Source organism: Diabrotica undecimpunctata, chromosome 2 (assembly GCF_040954645.1).
Source record: "Diabrotica undecimpunctata isolate CICGRU chromosome 2, icDiaUnde3, whole genome shotgun sequence".
NCBI classification, from domain to species: Eukaryota; Metazoa; Arthropoda; class Insecta; order Coleoptera; family Chrysomelidae; genus Diabrotica; species Diabrotica undecimpunctata.
The window spans coordinates 157,871,044-157,897,360 of record NC_092804.1 but is presented as its reverse complement, the minus strand read 5'-3'; the positions used below and the strand labels follow the sequence as shown (position 1 = coordinate 157,897,360).

General features: G+C 33.1%; 1 protein-coding gene across 1 annotated transcript in view; it reads right to left on the bottom strand.

Moving 5' to 3' along the window:
- Positions 1-26,317, bottom strand: part of Gdap2 (ganglioside induced differentiation associated protein 2) — a 269,331-nt gene that overhangs the window by 83,001 nt on the left and 160,013 nt on the right. Inside the window, exons 7-8 of the mRNA XM_072523847.1 lie at positions 21,998-22,095; positions 13,855-14,026 (exon numbers count right to left, since the gene is read on the bottom strand). Coding sequence (XP_072379948.1) covers positions 13,855-14,026; positions 21,998-22,095 — 270 coding nt within the window. The remainder of the gene's footprint in view (positions 1-13,854; positions 14,027-21,997; positions 22,096-26,317) is intronic.

Sequence of the window (26,317 nt, the reverse complement as noted above, 5' to 3'; positions counted from 1 at the left end):
CACTGAAAACGTCTGATTTCAAAACTACCACGAAATTTATTCTAATTTTTATTTTTTTATCACTACAACAGCTGTTTCGGCAGAGTGCCTTTCTCATTTTTGGTATGCATTTACACTTTATAATCTTTAAGTGAATAAGTTGAGGAGGGAAGAACAGTTTGTTTAAAGTTGGCTATTCAGAATTATGTCTGTATTTTTAATTTGTTATATATTTTGGTTATTCAGAATTATGTCTGTATTTGTTTCTATAAGATAGCTTAAAGCCTTTTATTTTGAATGTGAAGAATTTGGAAATTCATAATTAAAAGAATGATTATGACCTAAAAGGTGAAATGCGTATATAGAATCTGTTTTTCCATTATTGAAAGCCCTTTTATGTTCTGCTATACGTTTGATAAAAGTTCTACCAGTTTGACCGATGTAAGTTTTTGGGCAGTCGTCACATTTCAGTTTGTATACACTGCTATGTAATTGCTTTTTCTTTTGGCTCCTGTTGTTCTTAATGTGTTTGCAAGTTGTTGTTTGTTCTAAAAGCTGATGTTATTCCTTTCTTGTTTACGTGTTTTTCTATTTTTGTTGATATCTTGCCCGTATATGTAATCAAGCAGAAGGTAGAAGAGGTTTTTTCTCTGGTGGTAGAAATACTAATTTCGGGACATTCTTATGTAGATTTTGATTTAAAATTTTATTTATTGTTTGCTCGATGTTTATTTTCATATCATCCATATTTGTGGATGATATTACCAACAAAACGCATTTTACGTGTTTCACAAATGGTGTATAAGATTGGCACAGTGCAGAGATATATGGAAGCAATTGGCAGAGTTACATCAAGGAATGGATGGATCAATATTAACCAAGAAGGAAAGAGATAGTTAATGAAACTGCTACTGAATCATGAGCTCGATGGACTTATACAGAATAAGAATTAAAGACAATCACATTTTTAGAAAAACAGAAAAACAAAAGATAGACGGATGATGTATAGGGAGATCTCAAGGTCATATCCATCAAATAGTGGAGAAGAAAAGTAGCTAACAAAGCAGAATAAAAAAAATATTGATAAAACAGGTCCAGTCAAATAATCGATGTAAGATGCCTCAACTCAGCAGATGTAGGTAGCGACCATAGTCCAGTATTATGTAAAACAAGAATCATCCTGAAATACTTCACACCCAAGAGAGCGGATCCAACACAAACAAAAATCAAAGTTGAAGGACTAAATACCAAATCCACGGAATATTTATACAGAAAAAGAATATGAGAGAAGATCGCTGGGAATGAAATATTAGAAAACGATAACATCGTGAAAGTTGGGAAAACTCAAAAATAACATAATTAACGCAGCAAGAGAACGCAGCACTTAGAGAGACAAAAGTAACGAACACTAAAATATCAAAAAAGAAAACCCCTAGTTTAGACAGGAAGGTGAGACAAGAAATATGAAGAATAATCAAAGGACAAAGAAAAGATGCTATGATGGACACGCTAAGCTGGAGATGGATATTAGTGATTCCCAATTTGGATTTCGGAATGGAATGGGCACAAGAGAGGCACTATTTTCTTTTAACGTGCTGATCCAAAGATGTTTGGATGTTAATCGAGATCTTTATGTATGCTTTATAGACTACAACAAGGCATTCGATAAGGTAAAACATGACCGACTTATAGAAGTACTCAAAAACAAGAATCTGGATGTGAGGGATGTAACATTGATATCAAATTTATACTACAGTCAACGATCAAATGTGAAAATTGGAAGAGAAGTGTCAGAAGAAGTGAAGATAAGGAGAGGGGTCAGGCAAGGTTGCATACTGTCGCCGTTATTGTTTAATGCTTATTCTGAAGAAATCATACAAGAAGCTTTGGTAAACGAGACAGTCGGCATAAAAGTGAACGGAAGTTTAATTAACAACATTAGGTATGCCGACGATACAGTCATAATAGCCGACAACTTGGAAGACTTAGAAAGAATAATGAACAAAATATTAAGATATAGTGGAGAATACGGACTCTCTCTTAACATCAAAACAACCAAATTCATGAAAATTAGCAAGAATAACAATACAAACGAAATATTAACGGTAGGCGGCCAGCAGATTGAGAGAGTAAAAGATATACTTACTTGGGAACGATAATCACACAAAATAACGATTATACTGCAGAAATAAAAGTCAGAATTGAAAAAGCACGTGACAACTTCGTGAAAATGAAAAAGATTTTATGCAGCAAAGATCTGACATTGGCCCTCAGAATAAGGCTAGTTAAATGCTATGTACACAGTGTACTCTCTACTATGGAGCTGAATCATGGACATTAAACCGGAATACAATAAATCGACTTAACGCGTTTGAAATGTGGACATTTAGAAGATTGTTAAGGATTCCATAGGTAGATAGAATCACGAATACAGAAGTGTTAAGGAGAACAGGCAGAGAGAGGGAAATGGAAAATACAATAAAAGAAAGGAAATTGCAATATCTCGGACATGTGATGAGAGGCGAATGATACAACATCTTGAGACTCATAATTCAAGGAAAAGTAGAGGGTAGGTGGAGCGTAGGAAGAAGACGCGTTTCCTGGTTGAAGAACCTGAGAGAGTGGTTTGGTTGCAGCTCAAGGCAATTGTTCAGAGCAGCTGCCTCGAAGGTAAGAATAGCCATGATGATTGCCAACCTTCGTCGCGGAGATGGCTCTTAAAGAAGAAGAAAGAAAAGTTATGAACGAACTAATAAAAACGAAACATATTCAGAAGGCAACACGGGTAGACTACTTTCGATCCCTATTTGCTAAAGGTGACGATAATGAACCAACAACACCAGAGATGACGACAAACGAAGAAATAAATATTGAGGAGGAAGAGGTAAAAAATAGAACACCATAACCAGAGGACAGAATACTGAATGAACTCCTAAAGTAAGGAGGACCAGATCTGACCAAAGAACTATTAAAACTAATCCAAAAAATACTAGATCAAAACAGAATTCTTCAAGAATGTAGATCACGAGCTGATACAGGGAGGGCAAAAAGGATGTTAGAAACAGCAAAGATGAGGACACTTAAAACATTTATATTAAAACACTATGGGACAGAGTTAGAAATACAAATTTACGACGTAGATGCAAGGTGGAGACCATCAAGCACTGGGTAAGAAATAAAAAAGTACAATGGAACGATCATATAAGCCGAATGACAACAACTAGTAGTAAAAACGGCAAGAGACGGTTACCCAATAGGCAGACGATCAGTAGACAGACCACAAAAACGATGGAACTTACTGGAGGCAGTTTCAAAACAGACATAATCATGTCTACATAAAAAGAAGAAGAAAAATAAGTGGTCCAAGCTCACAAAGAGTTGTAGCACAAAAAGAAGAAAAAATATTAGCACCACAAAAAAGCGGTAATTGAAATATTTTGGCTATGCTATAAGAAATATAAAAATATGAACTATTGCAAATTAATAATCAAAGGCAGAATTTGAGAAAATTTTAAACTTGTGTCATAAAGATAACATTTCTTTTATTCAAAAATCAAAGAAAGTACTTCAATGGTATAAAGACATCACTATTCCCAGCAGCAATTCATAATGTAAATCGCATGCAATTAGTTGACTAAGATACTCTAAGAGGGCATGAAACTTGAGAGACAAGTTTTTCTGTTACAAAAAAATATACCGCGCAATTTTATGCTACTCATTAACGATATTATTCTAAAAGAATACTGACCTTGCCTTTCTCATCCAAATGTAAAAAGCAGTTTGAAAATTTATCTGTTTTAAATATTTCTGCTTCGGAATAATTTTGTCAGTTTCTATGGCTTTTGCTGCTCCCTCTGGGTCTTCTTCGTTACATTTTTCTTTCATTGTAGATAACAACGGCGGCAAATAAAGAAAAATTGTAACTGGATGCAACAAACCAGAAGAGAACTAAAGTGTTTCACCGCTAAAATAATTTTCGTCAAATTACCGCAACAGAAGTTTTTCCACTAAAAACTATATTTTCATTGTACAATATTTTTGTAGAAAATAATTAAATTTAACTGTTTCTTTCAGAAACTTAATGAAATAATCAAGAAAGTTTCCAATAGATTCAACCGCGTGTCTTTTCTGAGCGAGACTATTAGTGGACAACCACAAACTGACTAATCGGACGGCCATCCAAACCAGCTCAGAGTATCTGAATAAAATATGAAATTACGACAATTCTGAGCTGGGAAATTTATTATTGGAATCAATATCAGTAGCGTGTCTATCGGCAGGTGACGTGGGAAACTGGGTCAATAGATGTTTTGGGCGGTTTTGTGCGATTCTACGACATATCTTTGCAATTATCTGTGGGAAGATAGAAATCTGGCCTATTTTAATCCAAAGAGGGAGACATATAAATCACATTGTGTCATCTCGTAAAGAGAGTATCATTAATGTAAACAATATAGAGTTACTGTCATATTTTTAAATTTATTGTTATACTGTGACAATATCTTTTAAGCACAAACAATACACAAAAGTTCTGTAATGAGGTAAGTGTACATTTTCTTCTTCTATCTAATGCTTATTATTGTTAATTATTTGTTAAATGAAAAATACTATCGTCTTTATATAAGGCGATTGGATAGTCTGGGTACATAATTTTTGGGTTTCAACACCTAGAGAGTGTTTTTGGCAAAACAGAGCTCATTAAAAAATTAAATAGATTTGGTAAGCATCTTTATTTACATCACTTTACATCGATAGATTCTTCTACTAATGTTTTACTGACTGAACTTTCAGTCTCATAAAACAAACACTAAACGAGTCTGGCCCTGCGGTACTCCGGGATTCCTTAGGGCAGTGTTTTTCAATTTCTCGTAGATCGGTGACGTGACAAAAAAAGTAGTTGGTCTCCTTGTCTTATCGTATTCGGTTCATTCGCCATTTAATAACATTGTTAATTCAATGGGAAAATCTAATACGCCGTCTAAGATTTGGTACAGTGGTTTTATAGAGAAAAATGTTTTTACTTAAGCTATCTATGAGCCAGTTTTTCTTTCGTATTTAATTAAGAGAAGGCGCTACATTAGTGCCTAGATTTGGAATTGCAAATTTAACTTTATATAAGTGAAAAAACGTGATTACACAATAAACATTGCGCCGTCCTGTTAATAAAATGGTGCAAAGTTAATTGTACCACGATTGTTTTTTATCTTTACTATTTTATTAGTGATGGATCAATTTTTAGAAAGATTATTAGAACTCAGAGCTTAATATGAGTTAATTCTAAGGACGTCAAGAGGCAGAAATATGCATATCAGCGAATGGTAGTACGCTATAACGAAGTCAAGCCCTAATTGTCTATTTTATTTATATTTTTTACCGGACGTAACACCCAATGAAGTTCGAAGGTCAGTGCAAGAAATGAAAAACAATAAGTTTCCCGGAGGCGATGAAATAGTGGCAGATGCCTTGAAAGTGGCTGGAAAAAGATTATGGCAGGTCCTTGCCAAACTATTCACTAGATGTTTGCAGGAAGCAATAACACCAACCCAGTGATATAACGCAGAAATTATCATACTTCATAAAAAAGGGGATGCCACCGACCTCAGGAATTATAGGCCCATAAGTCTACTTTCACATATTTATAAACTATTTGAAAAATAATTACGAAACGACTAGAAAATAAATTGGAATTTTATCAGCCCATAGAACAGGCGGGTTTTAGAAAAGGCTATGGAACAAACGATCACCTACTGGTAATAAAAAATCTTATAGAAAAATGCACTGAATATAATAAACCACTAGCTTTAATATTTGTCGACTATGAAAAGGCATTCGACACCGTAAATCAACAAAAAATGTTGGAAGCCTTGACAGAATGCCGAATTGACTATCGGTATATAAATATAATTAAACACATATACCAAAACGCAACAGCCAGTGTTAGAGTGGGTGATCGTCAAACCCAGAAATTCCCGATACAACGTGAAGTACGCCAGGGGGACACCATATCGCCGAAACTGTTCACTACGCTTTTGGAATATATATGTAAAAGGGCAAAACTGACCGACAAGGGCATAAACAAAAACGGAGAAAAGCTTAGCCATCTAAGGTTTGCAAATGATATTGTACTAATAGCTGATAGGATAGATGAGGCCAAAGAACTTTTAAATCAGCTCTACCTTTCCTCGCTAGAAGGGGGATTGAAAATAAATATATCTAAAACCCAGATGATGACAAATCTTGTAGTCAGCGAAGATATATGCGTAGGAACAAGATCCATAGACCAGGTAATGGCCTATAAATACCTAGGTCATGAGATCCGCATAGGAAAAGATAACCAAACCGTTGAGCTTCTCCGTCGTATAAGACTGACTTGGGCATCCTTCGGCAAGCTGAACCATATTTTCAAATCGTCTGATATACCAATATGCCTTAAAAGAAAAACGTTTAATCAGTGTGTTTTGCCAGTGTTAACTTACGGTGCGGAAACGTTGACCATGACAAGGAAAACAGTTCAAAAGATCCGTGTGTATCAAAGGGCGATGGAGCGTGCTATGTTGGGCGTTTCACTACGAGACAAGATCCCAAATCGCCAGCTACGACAAAGAACAGGAGTGGCTGATGCAGTAGAGAGAGTAGCAACACTGAAATAGAACTGGGCAGGTCACGTGGCTCGAATGACAGATAATAGATGGACAAAGCGGATACTGGAATGGAGACCAAGAGATGATGCCTACCGAAGCAGAGGTCGTCCACCAACACGTTGGACTGACGATCTAAAACGTTGTCATAGGAATTGGATGCAAGAGGCACAAGATCGAAATAGATGGAAAATTATGAGGGAGATCTATGTCCAGCAGTGGATAAGCGAAGATTGAATGATGATGATGATAGAGTATTAGGAAATGGTCTTCACGAAAAGATTTCTGCCTGAACGAATTGGTATGACGTGGATTCTTATTCTTCTGCCAGTGCCTATCCTCCATGGATGTTGGCTACCACAATGGCCCATCGTATTTTATTAGCAGCTGTTCAAAATAGGTCTGTGGTGGTCATACCTGTCTACTGTCTCAAATTCTTAAGCCAGGATATTCGGCGGCGTTCTGGTCCTCTACTTCCTTCTATTTTCCCATCTAATATCAATAGTAGTATTCTGTATTTATTTTCATTTCTCACTATATGTCCGAAGTATGCTACATTTCTTCTCTATATCATCCTAGGTATGTTATTTTTTCTGTTCTATCAATACCTCATTGTCTGCCAGAAACTTTGCATCTGTATCTTGGTTTTTGCTTATGATCATAATTTTCGTCTTCTTATTATTCTAAGTTTCATTCCATATTTTGTACCGATGTTAACTACTTGATCTATCAGTCTTTGTAATCCTTCAGCACTATCCGCAACAAGGACAGTGTCGTCCGCATATCTTAGATTATTTATTACTTCACCGTCAATCACGCCATCAGTCGTTTCTCCCAAAGCTTCTCGAAAAAGATGTTCAGAGTACGCATTAAACAGCAAAGCCGAGAGTATGCAACCTTGTCGTACTCCTCTTTGTATTGGGACTTCATCGGATAATTGATTGTCTACTCGAATCTTGGTTACTTGTTTCCTATAGAAATTGGCTATTATTCTTATATCCTTGTCATCGATGTTTGTGATTTACAAAGTTTCAATAAGCCTCTCATGCTGTACTTAGAGACCTGGTAAAAATATAAAAAAATATTTATATTTTAGATTTAGTTAGGTACTCAGAAATTTTGAAACATATTGAAACATATCTCGATCTTAAGAGCCGCATCTTGATAGAAACTGGCTTATCGAAAAAAAAAAAACGGATGTGGCAGTCCAGTGGGACTGCCGGTGGAAGTTACACTTACACCGGCGAATACACGCATTCGCCGTTACAAATGTATTTGGGAGTCAATCTGCACAATCATTACATATGTAATTCTATAGGTAAGATATAGCAGAAAGAGAAACATAATTAATAACAACTTACTAACAATGAAGGATTGAATCAATATTTTGATGAAACTGTATATTTTCATATATGTATGAAAGGAGTTGAAAGCAAAAATTTTTTTACACATACTCTGCAGTAAAATTCACTATTTATTTTGTTATTCATATAATAAAACAATACAAATTAAACTGCAATATTCATAAGTATTTAAAAATGACAATAATATACATAAAAAATTACACTACAGTGCAACATAATTCCATATAATAATACAATACAAATTAAAATGCAATATCCATAAGTATTTAAAAATGATGTAATAATATTAATAAAAAAAGTCCTCCGCGACTGGGAATCGAACCCCGGTCTCCCGCATGACGGGCGTGGATACTGACTACTATACTACCGAGGATATGACACAAAGGTATTTCAAAATTGACAGTTCTGGATCATACAGTGATTTATTGAGATTATTATTTTGAAATACAAAAGACTAATATAATTATGAACATTTAATAAATAATACAAAACATATCACATAAATAATAATATTAATAAATATTTTATTATATGTATAATATTATATCTATATATATCTTTATATAATATGTATAATATTAAATTATATATACAAAAGGAACATTTTTATATTCGAGAGAGGAAGAGAGAGAAAATATATCTTCTGTCTCTCTCTTACTCATTATCTTACATATGTAATGATTTCACAGATTCACTCCCATACAAATTTCCAACGTGGAGCGCGCGTATAGAAGTATAACTTCAAAAGTACTAAGGGGCAAAATATTTTAAAAACATGGTGTTTAACTAATCAAAGGGAACAAAAGCCACATAAAATTTTTATGAGGTGTACAAATTTCACTGTTTTCAAAGGGCTGTAACTTCTTTTTACCTGAAATTGTGAACCCCAGTATCTACCACTCATCCATTTCATTCTAAAAAAAACTTTTAACTGTTCATATACATTCCATGTTTAACTACGCCACTGTAGATAAATACAATCACTAATTCATAATAACAATGTGCGTAGTTACTATGTAATGATTAGAAAACAAACAAAAAGTTAAGCGACAAGTTTTTAAACTTAGAAAAAGTATAGTTTTGTAGATTCTTTACGAATAAATAAAGACTTGTAAGTATGGAATTTTGTTTGTAATTTTTTTATTGTCTCCTGACGTCACTCGTATTAACTTTGAATAACGGTGATAAGTGATAACCCAACAGTCTATTTTTACCGAATTTTTAGACATAAAAACATGACATGCAAATGGTTTTTATCATCAATATAAAAAGACAACATTAGAATTAGTCCTTTTTGCTTCAAATTTCGCTCATATGAGCACCGCAGATATGCAAAAAATTTAAGATAAACTCGGAAACAGACGTTTAAAAATGGTCACTCGTCACAATGGTCACATAAAATAATGACTATGATATACTTTAGAGAAGTCTATGAATTTTACTAAAGATCTTATTTAGATTTCAAATCTAAATAAAAAGATTATAAAAATTAAATATAAAAGTTATTTATCTATACCGAATCTACTACTTTACTGTCCTAGGTATCCCCAATAGTTCACCTTAGAATCTAATAATTATTATTGCATACTTCACTGTTGTGGCTAGGCTCACAAACGTTCAAAAGTTTCAACCTACGGACTACGTCTTGATTATCTAGCAGCTCTAACACTTCCCTGTTTGTATGGTTGTGAAGTCGCTGTTCGTGACCCTTTTTAATTTTCTTTATTGAGCGTTGACTATGTTCCATAGTGTTACTTAGGACTCTTAAAAGGCAAGCATAGCTACGCTCACTAGTACAGCTCCATATCTGTAGACCACAGGACCATACTGATTTGAGCATTTGTTTATAAACTAGTACATTGTTTTTGATTATTAATTGTAAGCTTCAACCTAATAACCAATATAACTTCTTGTATATCAGTTTCAGTCCTTCAGTTTTCTTTCTGAAATGTTTCTGCCACTTTAATTTCCTATCCAAATGCAGCTCTAGGTATTTAACTGTGTGATTGCAGTGTTTAATCTAATTGGGTGGTAACTTATTTTTTTGTAAGTCAAATCGATATGGACAAATTTTCCTTTATTAAATTGTATACGACATTTAGTTTTCCAAGTGATTATTTTATTCACTGCATTTTGGAGGTGTCTAGTTGTTTTTTCGAATGTTTCACTAACTGTTAGTATTGCAGTGTCGTCTGCAAATGTGAGCAGTTTAATATTTTCCATAACGGAGATGTCACAGGTATATAATAAATATGGTATAGTTCCCAGAACTCTGCCCTGCGTTGGTTGGTCGTAGTTCATTATGAGGTGTGTCAGAAGAAATCTGAACAACTCTTCTAGTATATACATAAAGTTACCATCATCGTATCATAACAACCCAGTATAGCTATAGAAAATCAGAAGGTACTGACGAGGTCGATCCCTTATACCTGAGCACACTTAATGATACAAAATTCAGATATAGTAGAGAAGTGGGTATGGTACCACAAGAAGATAGTTTCAATGCATCTTGTGCATTTTATATTTTTCATATCTGATCTTTAAAGAACCATGCAGTATTCAAATTGCGACTAAAGTGATTCTTAATAACTGGAGAAATATTTTAAAAATTTTGTCTTGAAATCATGCTATTCTTAAATAAACGCAGCAAACTCTTGCCATCCTAAGCACAGTAAATATATTTTAATAAAAATATTCTGCACCACAAAGGAAGTAATCAATATTATTCAAATAATGCAATCAACGTTTGCATTTAATATGCAATCAATATGTGCTCAAAGCTAACATAACTGCCTGATACAAATTGAACAAAATTACAGTCATTTAACCATAAAAGAGAGCTAAAAGTTTTTAGTGATAAAAAGCTTTTGCGTAATCTATTTAAATGAAAAAATGGAATATATACTAATAAAAATTAAATTTTAACCATAGTATATGGTTGAATAATAGTCAAATAAGTCCTATATATTTACTAACCAAAATGAGAATATGAATTGCTTCTTATAGAGGTAAACTTCTTTGGGAAATTATGATTTGCTTATAATTGTCCACATCTTCTGTCCGTAATTATTCCTATAAATACTCAAGCATACGGCACAATGTTCATTGGACACAGATGCACTAATACAGCTGAATCAGGTCAGAGTCATAAACAGGCTTCCTGGACATGCGTCAGTCAAGGAATACCAAAATACAATAGAGCTGTTTCATGGACACTTAAGTTGCAGAGTGTATAGCACAGAATCGAAAGCAGTCAATCACATCCTGCACGATTGCGAGACAATAGATCAGGGGCGGAAAGCAAAATAAACGCTCCCAAACAAAAGAAAATAGTAACTATAGTAGAAAGACAGGCACGAAAAGTTTATATATAATCGATAGTGTAGTAAGTATATGTACACGTGCAGAGAAGTGAACCAAATAAAATTACTAAACGAAAACCCGAAGAGAATGTATAAAACATTAGCTGAAGAGCATCTTAGAGCTACAATTTCCGTTTAACTTATTAATGCTAAAGGTGTCGTTAACGACCCAAGAACTAAAAATAAATCTAGTGTTCTTGTAAATATCTGTTTTAATATTTATTGTTTTTCTCATAATATTTAGAAATAATAAGCTATTGTTTGTTGCTGGGTCGTTAATGACCCGTTGGGTACTTTACAATTTTGGTATTTTTTAGGAAAAATCCACTTTTAGTTGCTGAACTATTAGGAGGCCGAGAATATTGACGATAATAATATTCCAATATTGCCAAAAAGGCCTATATATTGCTCCTCCCGACAATGAAGGCGAAAATACCGACTGTGATTAAGAAGACGAGGAAGATAATGATGTAAACCACTTAAGTACCCTACAACTTTGAGCAGAAGGAGAGCCCATGTATAGTAGAGAAAATAAGCGTATTTTATTGCATATGGAGGAAGATATAGAAGGAGGGGAGAAGGTAACTCGCTTAAAAGCGAACTCGAAAGTAAGGAAAATATATTCAATAATATTCAATCAAATAATAAAATCGTGCAACGTCGTAAAAAAAGCTAAAACCGAAAACAAATTTCAATAGGAAAAAGGTGATCTAGAAAGGTCGATTTTATCTTGCAATTATACGTTTGTGCCACCATTAGCATTATGTGCAAATCGTCATCCTATTGAATTTTTTTGGTTTTCGTGAGTCAATCGGTCATCGAAGAGCTATAGTCAAATATAGTATTATGTACGCTACTCAAAAAAATGTTCCAGGATTTGAACTATCAAGCCAAGAGTAGTATATATTTATTGGAATATTTTTCTGGCCCGCGGTTACGTTCCTTTAGCTCGTAGAATGTTTTGGGAAGAAGCGAAGATGTACACAATACAGTAGCATCCCAATCAATGTGGCATAATCGGTTTGTCCCTCGAGGGGACAAAATGGCCTGCGGCCATTTATTGATGTACTGAATAAAATTTTTTTGCAATATGCTCCCTTGCAGTTAAATATAATCATCGACGAGTCAATGATTTCTTATTATGGAAAATATAGCTGTAAAAAAATTACACACAGTAAGCCAATTCGACTCGGCTACAAAGCTTGGGTCATGTGTACCAAATTAGGCTATTGCTATTTAATATTTATCAAGGATGAAAAAATAAAGAAATGTCTAATAAATACCAGGGTCTTGGACAATCTGTCGTACTAAACTTTGCTGATATTTTACAAAGAGAATATCCTGGTTTGCGCTTTTCATTATATTTTGACTAAATTTTGATTAAAATTTCATTTATATTTTTTACCTCCGCAAAATTAGTATACCGAGATCCATAAAATTGTAAAACATAAAACATTGTTTTAAATGGTTTCAATAATTTCTATAGTTCTGGGCAGTGATGAGTTAAGGTAAATGTAAAATGAAAGATTATAAATATCCATTAGAAAGGGTGAACGTTGAAATGGAAAAAATATATAACTGAAACATTTCAAAACTGCCAAGCTCCTTAACAGCTCAGAAAACATTAACTAAATCAGAACTGCAAATAATTCTTAAAAAACGTCCTTGATGTAATTGCGGGTCATGTGATTATGTAGAAAATTAGGAACCTAATATAACGGCAACGAAAGAGGCGAATACGCACTTTCTGGGAGAATTAACCAAAATTGGTAATGAAGTATCCAAAATTCATCATAAAAGTCTATATAAAAGAAAAATTAATTCAAATTTTTATTAGTTTAAATATAGAATACAAGCTAACAAATCTGATCAAAATTTGTAAAAAGAACAAACATCAGTTTATCGAAGAAGAGTTTTTGATAACCTCATAACATAACACCTCATAACACTTAGGCCTCCAAGTGTTCCTTCCCCCGAGAAACACCTACGTTTCTGTAGCCTTATCGGAGCATGTAAGATTCTGCAGCGAGTAAAAATCCATTCCCTAACTTTTCGGGAACCAGAATGAACCAGAAATATACAATAAAAAATGCATAAATCTTTCCAAAACTATGGAATTGGATTCTGTAACAGAATCCAATCCACAGTTATCCAAAACCGAGAAGTATAGGGATCACCACAAAAGATCTTTCAGATCGCAGTGTGGAAAAGTCTAGAAGCCATAGGATCCTTTTATCTAAAATTTACATACATACGACTACCCCAATATTTATTAAAGGATAACAGCCCCTGAAAAGTCAGTTAACCTTGTAACAAGAATCACTTCCTAGGACGAATAAGAATAAGTTAGAATAGGGCGACCCACTCTAATATATTTAAGCTATTTTAAGTACAAAATATTTTATTTCATTTTCTAACAAATTCAGTATATTTTATTTAGAAATACAGACTCTATTAATTATAATTATGACGGATCTCGGCGATTTTTTTTTAAATAAACAAATTTCCTACCTTTCTTGGTGTTGTATTTCCTTAACCATAATATCTGCCAAAGGGTCATTGAACGGCCGCTCTCCCAACAATCTCTGCTGATCCAAGTCGCCTTGCATTTGACTGAAGACGTGGTCGCCGACGTTAATGGAAGTTTCCAACTGCACAGACAGGTCTACTGATTCTTCTTCATCTATAACAAAAAATACTTAATATTACAACAAAATACAGCACAGATGAAAAGCACGATAGGTGCAACTTGTTGAAGTCAGTCATCAGACCATAGATGTCCGTACTGTGTTATGTGTAAATTTTATGTCTTATTACTCGCAATTAACATAATATAATGTGTTTATATTCGTTGTTAATAGGTTGAAAATCTGAAAGCAGGTGATGACCAGTAAATCAATCAAATGCTTTCAAAAAATCATTGAAAAAGATGTAACAAAAATACAAATGATATAATAGCAAACAGATACTAAGATTAATCAGCTTAATGTGACTTAAATTAATATATCCGAAAACTAATTGCATTCGGAATCATATATATTTGATAACAAAATAATCTTGGTTAATAAAATATCATAAACAGTAAGCGCTGAAAGAAGGACAATAGGGAATGCAAAGTTATGACATTGTGGTACTTACAATAATCTCTATAATCAAATTCAAACCCTTCATTTATCATATTTCTCAGGTACCACTTTCTTAACACGCGCGTTAAAATTGTGTTTTAAAGTTATCATAATAAAAAATATAGTTCTGCTTATCTAAAGTTCATGTAAACATAAGTATAGCTATGTTTGCGGTGATAATCTCGAAAATCTTTTTTTAATAAAATCTCTATTTATTATGTTACTTTTTTAGGAATTACCCAAAAAGAATTAATACACACGAGTCTTTGTTAGCTACAATTTCCGAATACGTCATTAATTAAAAAGCTACAGTAATTCTGATAATCTAAATTATTTACAAGCATAACATAAGAAGACCTGAACATCATCGGAGTATATGGCCCAAAAAATAACAAGCCTTAAGGCCGGTTTTCACGCTACGTCTTATTGTACGTTTTGTTGGATAGGACAAATCCTATACAATAAAACGTGGCATGTAAACAGCAAAACGTACGTCTTGTCGAATCGAAATGAAATCGAAGGTCAGATAGTAGAAATGATGGGAGAAGCATAGTTTTGCGAGAACTGATAGGATAAAACGTTACGTGAAAATACATATTCAGACAAGTCGTCCGATCTTGACTTATTTGACGACTAGTTCCACTGCAGTTCGTTTCATTTTTCCCAAAAAAAGCCTAATAATAAGGCCTTTCATGGGGTGTAATGGCTTTTCTCATGAGGTGTCCATTCGCAAATAATTGCACCAGTCATCTGGTTCGCCTCTTTTAGTAACGAGACGTGGGAATACTGGCTTCTTTTTAGAAACCCACTCTCTTGACCATCTTGTCTTTTCCCTCTTCATCCCCTTTTTCCTCAGTCGTAGTATCTTTATAGTTGAAAAAATAAAAGAAAGCAGCCGTATTTCCTCCAAAAAAAAAACACTAAACAAACTTCACACAACTCAAGACTCTGAATTAGAAATGAGGTAGAAAACGGAAGGAAAAACGTAGTGTGTATACACTGGACAAAACGTACATTTTGTCGTACGTTTTATATGACTCACAAAACGTACAATAAGACGTAGTGTAAAAACGGGCCTTTAAACGACAAGGGAAACGTTTTATGATCAATTACAACAAGTATTAGATCAAGTCAAAGGGAAGATGATAATATTGGGGACTTAAACGCTGGAATAGGCAATCAAGTAATACCCAGCATTAACCAAAAGCATAACTAAAATGTTAAAAACGAAAATGGAGAACTGATGATAAACTTTTGAACGAATAAAGAACTTTGAATAAACACATTTTTTGACCACAAAGACCAACACAAATATACATTTAATAATACCTGTGGACAAAGATCTATGATAGATTATGTTATAACCAACAGAGATATACATCCATCGAAAATAAAAGATGACATATCGACCATAGCCTATATAGTATTATGTAAAATAAGAATCATCCTGAAATACTTCACATCCAATAGTCCAACCAACACAAACAAAAATCAAAAGTAGAAGGACTAAATACGGAATCCACGGAATAATTAAAACAGAAGAAAAATATCAGGGAAGATCGCTGGGAATCAAATATTACAAAATAATAACATCGAGGAAAACTGGGAAAAACTCAAAAATAACATAATTAACGCAGCAACAGAATCACTTCTTATTCTTCTTCTCGTAGCACTACAACCCGGGGTGGGTTTTGGCTGACTGCACAACTTGCTTCCATCTTGAACGGTCGTCCATAATAGTTGGGTCAGTGGGCAGCCCCATTGTTCTTAGATCTGACCATATATTGTCTCTCCATCGCATTCGTGGACGTCCTAATGGTCTTCTTGGACCTTCTTCACCAGAGGTGACGACAAAAGAAGAAATAAATATTGAGGGGGAAGAGGTAAAGGAAGTATTAAGGAAATTAAAAACTAGAAAATCACCAGGAGAGGACAGAATACTGAACGGATTCCTGAAGTAAGGAGGACCACTAACAACTATTAAAGCTAATCTATAAAATATTAGAACAAAACAGAATTCGTCAAGAAATCAAGCATCCTAATAATATCTCTAGGGGGAATTAATTTATTAAACCCAACACTAAAATTAACAACCAACGTAATAACAAATAAACTGAATGAAATTATAACACTAACAGAAGAACAACAAGGTTTTAGGTCGGAAAGATCATGTACCGACGAATTATTTATAATGAGGCAAGAGCAAGAGAAATGATTAGAATACAACAAACCGGCATATCTGTTTCGTGGACCTTAAGAAGGCATTTGACCGAGTTAAATTGGTGGATCGTGGATGTTAAATTTAACATGTAAATTTCCCCCAAAAAACCCAAAATGCATGGTTATAACAGCAATTTTACTAAGATGTAAATTGGAGCTGGAAGGTCAGATAATAGAACAATAAGTGATGGAATTTAATTATCTAGGCATCACATTATCTAGCTACGGAAAGCTCGACACTGAAATCGAAGATCAAGTAAATAGAGCAGAGTCGCAGGTTGCATGAATGAAACAATATGGAGAAATAAAATTATCGCGAAAGAAATGAAAGGCAGAATTTACAGTCAACAGACCAATAATGACATAAGCGGCAGAATGATGACCTGACACAGCGAGGACAAAAAGAATGTTAGAAACAGCAGAGATGAAAATACACTATGTTCTATGAGTGTAAACCAAAAGCTTAATTATTTTTAGAAATATATATTTAGAAATTTAACATTTTATTTCATAATATAAGCAAAATACAAATTTTATCAGAGCTTCTTATGAAAAATACTTTACCCTACTTTTATAGAGTAATAAAAAAAATAATATATTATTTTATTTTTATTGATATTGGTCAGTAAGCGCCATCTCTGTACATAAAGGCAAACATATACATACAAAGTTTCAGTTCGGATTGGGGAAAAATTCAAGATGGCGAATATAGTGAACGCTGACTATTACCATTGCCCGACACTGATAGATGGCGCTCACTGTCTACTTTTAAAACCCTGATAAGTTTAATAAAAAACTATAAGTAAAAAAGTGCAACAAAGTAACTTCATGGTGATTTCTGACATGTTTATATAATACAAGGTCAATACTATAATACGGATCTGTTGTCTGCTATAATATGTTTAGTTAGAAATATCAATAAAAAATACTTATTAGAAAAAGATAAAATAAGCATGAAAATTGTAAATTTAACGAATGGAAATAAATATATCACTTATCAATAAATCAAAATATTCGTTTTTGTTGGCAGATTTTCTAAATCATTTAATTTATTTCTATTTTTCATCTTATATAATACCAGCTCGTTAAAATTTTTGCTTTTAGATATATTTCATTAATATAAATTTATATACCTAAAGGTATGTTTATCAGTTTTCTCACATTGAGCAAATAATATGTGATTATTTCGACCAAAAAACAAGAAGCATGACATCTGAATCAATATTGGAACTGATGTCTATTATAGAGTAATCAGATTACGTAAAATATAAGATAAATAAAGTTACAATGGTATTGTGTTATTCTATCTAAACCGGCTAAATACAAGCAATGAAATCAGAAATATGTGCATAGTAGACTATTATGCTGAAAACATCTATATGTCTTACACGATCAAATAACAACATTGTTAAGCGTAATATGGAGAGATAAACTCTTTTTTCTTCTCGGGAAGCTTTTTGTCTTTCAGCTGTTGTACTCTGTGTTGAATGCTAGTCTCTATTACCTTGATTGAGGTTATTGAAGCCAATTGGGGACAGATTCAGACTATTCCACTGTGCCGTCTCTTTTTGCCTTTGTATACTTAGTCATTTTTGGTCGAATAAATCCATTCGAACATATAAAACTATTTAAAAATATTTTTAATTTAATCTTTGACTTCACTTTTGACAATAATTTGCCAACGTTGCGAAATTTATAAATAAAAATGACAACATTGCTTAGTGTTTCGTGTGCATGACTTAATATGACTGTTTCAAAAAGACTCCTCGGGCACCTACAGGCACCTACCAGCATCCACAAAGCAAATTAAGACGGGTACAAAGCAACTTTTTGAGGGCTTCAGCCCTCAAAAATCCGTCAAGGATTCATTCCACATACATTTATACATATATAGCTCTCTAATTTGTCGAAGATTTGTTTCGCTTTTGGTATACACGCAATTAATTATCAGTTTGTAGTGCCCTTTTTGTGTGAAACAATATCTTTGCTTAACAAGGTTTTGTGCATAGTGTTCTTGGTACCCTTAGATACCCAGGATTTTCACATCTTTACATTTAGGATCTGCGTGATATTGCCTTGAATCGACAATAGTGCACACAGACATTCAAAAGACTAGTGTTAACTAGCAAGTAGTTCTGTAGTTCTACGATTTTGTTTCTTTTTTATGTTCTAGTTTGTTTGGTGTTATTTGTATTTGTTTTAATAAATTCTTATAGTTTATTTTTATGAACGAGAGAGTAATTAGCATAATTTTAACTGGTAGCTCCGACCACTCCATGGGCGTGCTCAAGATTAATTGAAAAATTACTTTGAATAATTGTAAAAAATAAATGAATTATTTCAGTGTTATAAAGTGTTATGTGTATGTAAACAAAAGTGACCTCTTTTATCACACACTATATTAGAACTGACTGGCCTACATTAAAAAGGGTTTTAAAAAATTCACATTTTTTTTAATTTTTAAAAATTACAAAAGAGAAAAAGAGTTTTAAAACCGTCTAAGATATGTTAAATAGATGAATAAAAATATTAATATAAAACTTACAGCTACTTGTTACAAATCCAAATCAGATTCAGAAGATGAACTTTCAGAACCAAGATTTATAATAACTGGCTCGATCATTTTATCAGTAATATTGTCCAGCTTCCACATTTTTTCCTCTTCTTTAATAGTGTGATTTACTGCCTTTTCCCAGTTTTCAGGTTTTACATTATTTACGGCCTCCAAAAACAACTGTTTAATATCATGAATTTTAAAAGTGGTATTTTTTCTTGAAACTTCACTCTTTATCTGTGCCCATACCAGTTCAATCGGGTTTAATTCACAATGATATGGTGGGGATCTAAGTACTGTCATTCCACGATTTTTGGCAATTTCATCAATTTCGTATTTTTTAAATTTTTCTTTATGAAGGGCACACAACGAATAAAGTTCCTTTCTTATAGATCCGGGATGGTACGTAATATTTTTTGAACTCAGCCAATTCTGCAAGTCTTTTTTTAACCACTTGGTTGTGGGCAGTCCTTCTATAAGTCTGGAGTGATAACTTGCATTATCCATTACTATTACACAGTTCTTAGGAAGAAGATTTATCATTTGTTCGAACCATTCTTGAAAGACATCAGCGTTCATGTCTTCATGGTAGTCACCGGTACGAGTTGATTCAAAAGTTAATAAACCACCTTCAACAAAACCGTCTGAACTGCCAATGTGTACTATTATCAGCCTGCGTCCCTTTCCTGATGGTGGGTTTAAACCAGTAGATAAGTTATTTACAAAAGCGTGCCTTTGACTTGTAACAGTTTCATCCTGCCAAAATTTATTTGGTGTATGACCCTCGTTGATCCATGTTTCATCAAGATAAAATATTTTTCTTTTTTGGTTTCTCATTTCCTTTATGGTTCTTAGAAAATGTCTTATCCATATGACAATATCGCTTCTTTCTAATAAAATAGACTTTCTGGGATTCTTTTTCCAGGGGAAGCCTATTTCTTTTAAAAGTTTCCATAACGTACTTCGACTCATTTCTGGGTAATCCTTATCATCTCGAACTGAGACAAGAACTTTATCCAATGTTGGAAATTCTTGTCTAAAGAAGAATTCATGCACTTTCCGTCGAAGTCCTTCTTTAAAATGATATTCTATTTGAAATTTTGGTTTCCCTGGAGCATTACGTGGCATTTGAAAACTACCACATTTCTCTTCTTTAATAACTCTGTAAATCGTAGATTTCCCAACACCAAGTGTACTGCTAACTAACTCAACGGTCTCATCAACACTTTCACATAAACGTTTGTCTGTAAATGATTTAAAACAATTGAATATTAATGTTTTTTCATTAACTGTTAGAGGACCAATTTTTCGGCGTTTACACGGCACTTCCAAATTTTCCATAACACTATTATACACAATAAACTGCACCTTGCAACTGAAGTACCTACTTTTAGTGAACTGTTAAGAATTTTGAATACGCCACTTGGACCTTCCTATATACAAAATGGAAAAACCCACTATCACATTTTCTGTGGAATAAGTTTAGAAGGTAATTATCTAGTCAATTACTGTCGTAGATTCCTGGAATTAAAGAATTAAATGTTTGATTGTTGAAACCCTTACTTCGTGGAATGCACTCATTTCAGATAAAATAAAACGTTTTATTTTATCTAAAGAATTAAACTTTATTTTGCAAATAGGTAGGTACTTATTAAACTTTTATTGGTTATATATAACCAATAAAATAAACATCTTACATTTCTTGCAAATTCATTAGTACCTGTTAACCTCCATCACTCCGACACTGGCAACCTTATTTAGGAATTAGTAACCCTCCCAACTATTGTATTCTATTCTGCTCCAACCTTTATACCTGGTGGTCATACTCAATTTAAAATTGTTTTCCTATATACTTCTGTAAACTTGTTGACAAATATCTGTTTTTCATTGAGTCACCCGTATCAACAGTTTAGGGATTTGCATACATAATTTATTGTTTTATTACTCTCTCATACATAAAAATACACTATAGTACATTTGGATAGTTTTTTGTATAGTTTTTGTATGTTTAAGACATTTCTAAATTACAGATAAAAGCTCCCATATTTGAATCCTCCAGCAACCTATGTTATACACAATTCTCTTTTGCGATATTTCTCTTGTTTGTCCTATTGTCTAGATACTAACTTTATCTACAATTTTATTCCCGCGAAATGAGACGAATTGTTGTCAGGCATGCAGCGTCCAAACTGTACCAAGGCTCAAATCCTCCCGAGCTCTCTAGCTTTCTGGGGCATCTTTTAGGCAACACTTTTCCCTCTTTGTCATGCAGCTTATAGATCCGATGGTGTTATTTTAAGATTGGGGAGCACAAACTTCACTGTATAACTGACTGGTGATTTGTCGGTTGAGGGTGATGTAGTTATGTAGGTGTGTATGTGCATTTTGTGTTGGTGTAAGTGAGTATTTGTCAAACCTACAATTGATATTATAGCTGTAGCCCCTAACTCATGTATTAGTTGATACGCGGGTGTTTATTTGGTTATGTATACATTTTATATTGCATGTCAATAGAATAACTAGAATATTGCCAATTATATTCTAACAAAATATAATTTGTTGTACGCTCATACTTCTTCTCTTCTTCATATACTTCTCTACCTGATACGAATCTTCAAACACATCTAAAGGATAAACCATTTGATTACACCGGTTACTTTACTTACTTGCAATGCTCAATTACAATCAACAAAAATTACTCAAAAGTATTTTTTGGCGTTTTTTTAACATTAAATATCTTTTCAAAATGACTTACGGTGCAAAGCATGCTGTGGATTGTCAATGATTCGTATTTGTCGGTCAGGCATGATCGGTTCTCCGTCAGGGCCACCCGTATCGGATGGCAACTGGTACCTGCAATAAACATCAAGTGTTAAATTATGAAATTAACTTTTAATACCGTGCTATCGAGAAACATTGTAATTAGAATAGATTTTTAATGTATGTTTAAATGATGCCGTTTAGAAATTCAGCTATTTTGTCAATTAGAAATGTAGGTACCTACACAGAATAAATAACTAATCAGAATGCCCTCTCAGATGCCGCCTTTGAAATCTTTGTCAGCACGCGAACGCCATGTTTTAGACGGAAACATAGATTCGAATTGAGAAATTTGTGACAAGCTACGACAGAACTGTAATTTAAATTTTTAGAGATTAATAATTAAGTACATTTGAAATGATGTAATCCATTCTTCAACTAAAAGTACGAATAAAATAATGCATATTATGTCTGTAGTTACCGTAAATAAATTAAACCGGGTTAATTTCTCTATGCACACCAGATAAAATGTTACTGAACAGCACTGGTTCCGACTAAAACATGGCTGATTCCGTCTGCGCGAACGAGATGCGCGTACTTATTTTTTCAAGCAGAGTGGACATTCTAATTGTTTATTATTCTGTGGTACCTATATCATTGCGTGACATTTATGTTATCACTATTATCATATAGATATAAGATATACCATTTTCAAAGTAAAAACGTTGCATATCACAATTTATATAAAGTGACGTCACTTGTATTTAAAATTTCCAGAACATTAACCTTAGAATTCAAATTCTCCTAACACAGCTAATAATACGACACCTATTCGGAACTGCTCGATCTTTCATAGGCGTCAACATGGTATAATAATCAGAAAATGTAATCATTGGGAATTTTAGAATTATATTAATTAAATTAGCAAAAACATTTGTTATTATTAATAATATAAATTTTATGAAATAACTGTTTAAGTTTAACAGACCAGTAATAAGTCCACAAAATAATAATTTTAACTAAATAAATTGGACAATCGTCCGCCACTGATACGAGAATACTTCATATTTCAATGACAGTTCAGCATTTGTTCACCGTTTGGCAAAATTGTTTAAAATTTTGCCGCTTTTTTAAAGTAAGAATTTTGTTTATGTTTTGATTTCTTACACAATTTGATCACAATATATTATATATTAATAAATTGTATTTATAAATACATATTAAATTTAGCTTAATAGCTTTAATAACTAATTATTGTTGTGTATTGTGATTGTGCTATGCCAAAACAACTAAATAGTCTGTAGAAATCTGATAAGCTTTAATAGATTATCTTGAACAAGAAATAATGGCGGGACGTTTTTACTATAAATGCTCTAAAAGAGGTAAGTTTAAAATTTAGAATAAACAATTTTGTATTAAAATGTTTTCTTATGTATTTTAGTGTGTTGCAGTAGTCTTAAAAGTAAGTGTATCTACTGTTAATAATATTTCTCAAGCTGTTAAAAATAATTAACTTTGAAAATCAATTTTGAAAGTGTGATTATTTTCTTTAGTTTAAAAATTCAATTGACTAGTGTATTGTATTCTTAAATAGTTGATATTTTAAAAATTCCTCACTTATTAACTATTCTGCTATTTTGGCAACGCTGTTAAGTTCTGACGTCGTAAATCTTGAATGACGTGCACTTATTTTTATATGAAAAATTCTTTATAAGGGTGGTTTGTTAACAAATAAAAATTGTAAACATTATATATACCTTGTCTTGCCATAAATATTGATACAAGGTAATTTAAAAAAAAATTAAACTACTAAGTTGATTTGAAAAATTTTTGCACAATTTATTATTAATATAATGAACTACAAAGTACAAAAAATATTCAAAATAGCCGCTATTTGCCTGAACTTCCACAACTTCTACCAGAACCTGTTTTGATGACTCTTGATTATGGTGACGTCTTGTACAGACCATGCCCTCTAAAAATAACCACAATTAGTAGTCAAGTAGGTTAAGGTCTGGGCTGGGCGATAGCCAATGTTCACTACTAATAAATTATCCATGGTTTATTTTGGAACATGTGTGGTTCAGAAGCTCCAGTACATTTGTTAAATTGTCCCACTGATAATTTCTTGTCCCCGTTTTAACGCCCTTTTGACAAAAATGTACAGAAGTGAAGCAGGAAAATTTTCTCCTTTGATTCTTTGCACCACTTCGTCTACTTCCTTGGATGACCGTGGATAAACTATATCGTTTTGCTTATTAAAACTTTTCTTCATACTAAAAGTTTTTTTATCTTTAAAGAGGATTTTTTTGTAACATGCTTTACCCAGCCTGGCAACAGGCGTCTTGATTTTTTCCTATTTTATTTTAATGCAACGATAATTCGTTGTTTTGTTTATCGATTGAAAACACCAATATCCATTTCCCAAGCAATACTATTTGTTTTTGGGCAGAATTTTTGTTAATTTTTGACTTAACTGCTTCAATAACCTGTGGCGCACGAGGCACGTAAAGCTGGCTGGATTTTTTACGATCAATTACTCCGCCCGTATCCAAAAACAATTTAACAGTACAATATAAAAAAACACGCGTTACATTTAAAGACTATATTAATTCAAAAATACGAGCTTTTTCTATTCTACACTTATAAAGAGCAATGACAGCAATTCGGTTCTCTTATATACTCTTAATATCTCAACTCTTAGTAATAATTCCTCCTCCTGACTCTAACCCGCACTCCTTTAGAAATGCAGACATTTTAGGACAATGACAACAAAACCTTTCTCTGAGTTTACTTCTCATAGACAAGTTTCGTTTCTCGTAGAGCCTGTTTCAATCTCTCTGATCTGGGTGTTCATACCGAATAGACGTGCTTTTTCGTCTGTGCTCTTGACTGTGGAATCCCGTAGACAACAGAAGTACTTTTCGCCTATCTTAGTGAACGACTACTCAAAAAGAAAGAGTAGAGTAAAAAAAATACCGCTAATCCGTTATAGACAAAAACCACCAACCGATAAAGACAATTAAACTTCATACTAGAAACAAACGCCTATGAATACCGCGAATGAAAACCTGCTTATATTGTATATTGGTAATATTTTTTATAAACTTCATTTACCTATTGTCTTTATAACATTTAATTACCTCTCCTAATTATTTTGAACCACACATATTGATGCAGTCTTAAAAAGTTATTTTAATAATTTCGTATGTACATTAATTGTACAAAGCTTTAGTATGTATATACTTAATGGACATAAAGCGGAGACTTCTTATGAACTCGTCGAATTTATTCTTCTTTGGAAAACTATCAATAATAGGCCATACGGCGCTCAATCCCACTAAGAAAATTCACTCATCTTAGACGCCTTCTTCTTTTTTTCTTCCTTCTTATATGTAGGCTTTAAAGGTTGTTTCTTCTTCAATATTAGCCTACTAAATTGTTTAAATTACCGCACCATCTTTTTCTTGGTCTGCCAATACTTCTTCGTCCATCTGGTGACATATCTCGTGCTATTTGTACTATCCCATCTTCTGCCATTCTACTAATGTATTCGTTATACTACTATTTACGTTTTGTCACCCATCCATTTACGTCTTCTATATTGCATGCTCTTCTTATGCTTTCGCTTCTCTCGAAACAACATCAAATTTTAATTATTCGATGTGTTTTGCATCATTTGTATGTGCTTTACGCGTTTGTGTATTGTATGTTGCATATGTATTGTTTATGATTTAAGGCGATGTATTTTAGAGTTTCTTAATCTACTATTGTTGGTATATTTTTGTTGTTGATTTCTTCTTTCAGTATTGTCAACCAAAGCCCGCTACATTCTGCTGATGGGTTTTCTTCATTTAGTAGGATGAGAGCTGCTTCTTTGATTTTTCTCTTTTTTGTGCCTGTTTCTTTCATGATTATTGATCTATCTTTCTATTGTGCTCTATGTTCATTGTCCCAGGCATGTTTGCATATCTGTGATCTGTCAAAGTCCCTATTTTTAATGTATGTTTTATGCTTTTTTATACTGTTTATCATGCTTGTTTATCCTGAAAACGATCCACAAGAAAACAGTTTCAGAACCTTACGAAATAAAGAAAATTAGTTTGACGTATTGAACAGCTTTCATAAAACTTATACTGCATTTTATATCGTCTGTCCAATTTGTCGGTCTTAATGTGCCTCAGAAAAGATCTCGTATTGTCTCCACTTGATTATGCGTTTTGTGGATTAGTCATCCAAAAACCTCGCAAGATTATTCGGCCCAGTTTCATTTCAGATGCCAGTTGCAATAATTTTTATACGGCATCTGTAACTT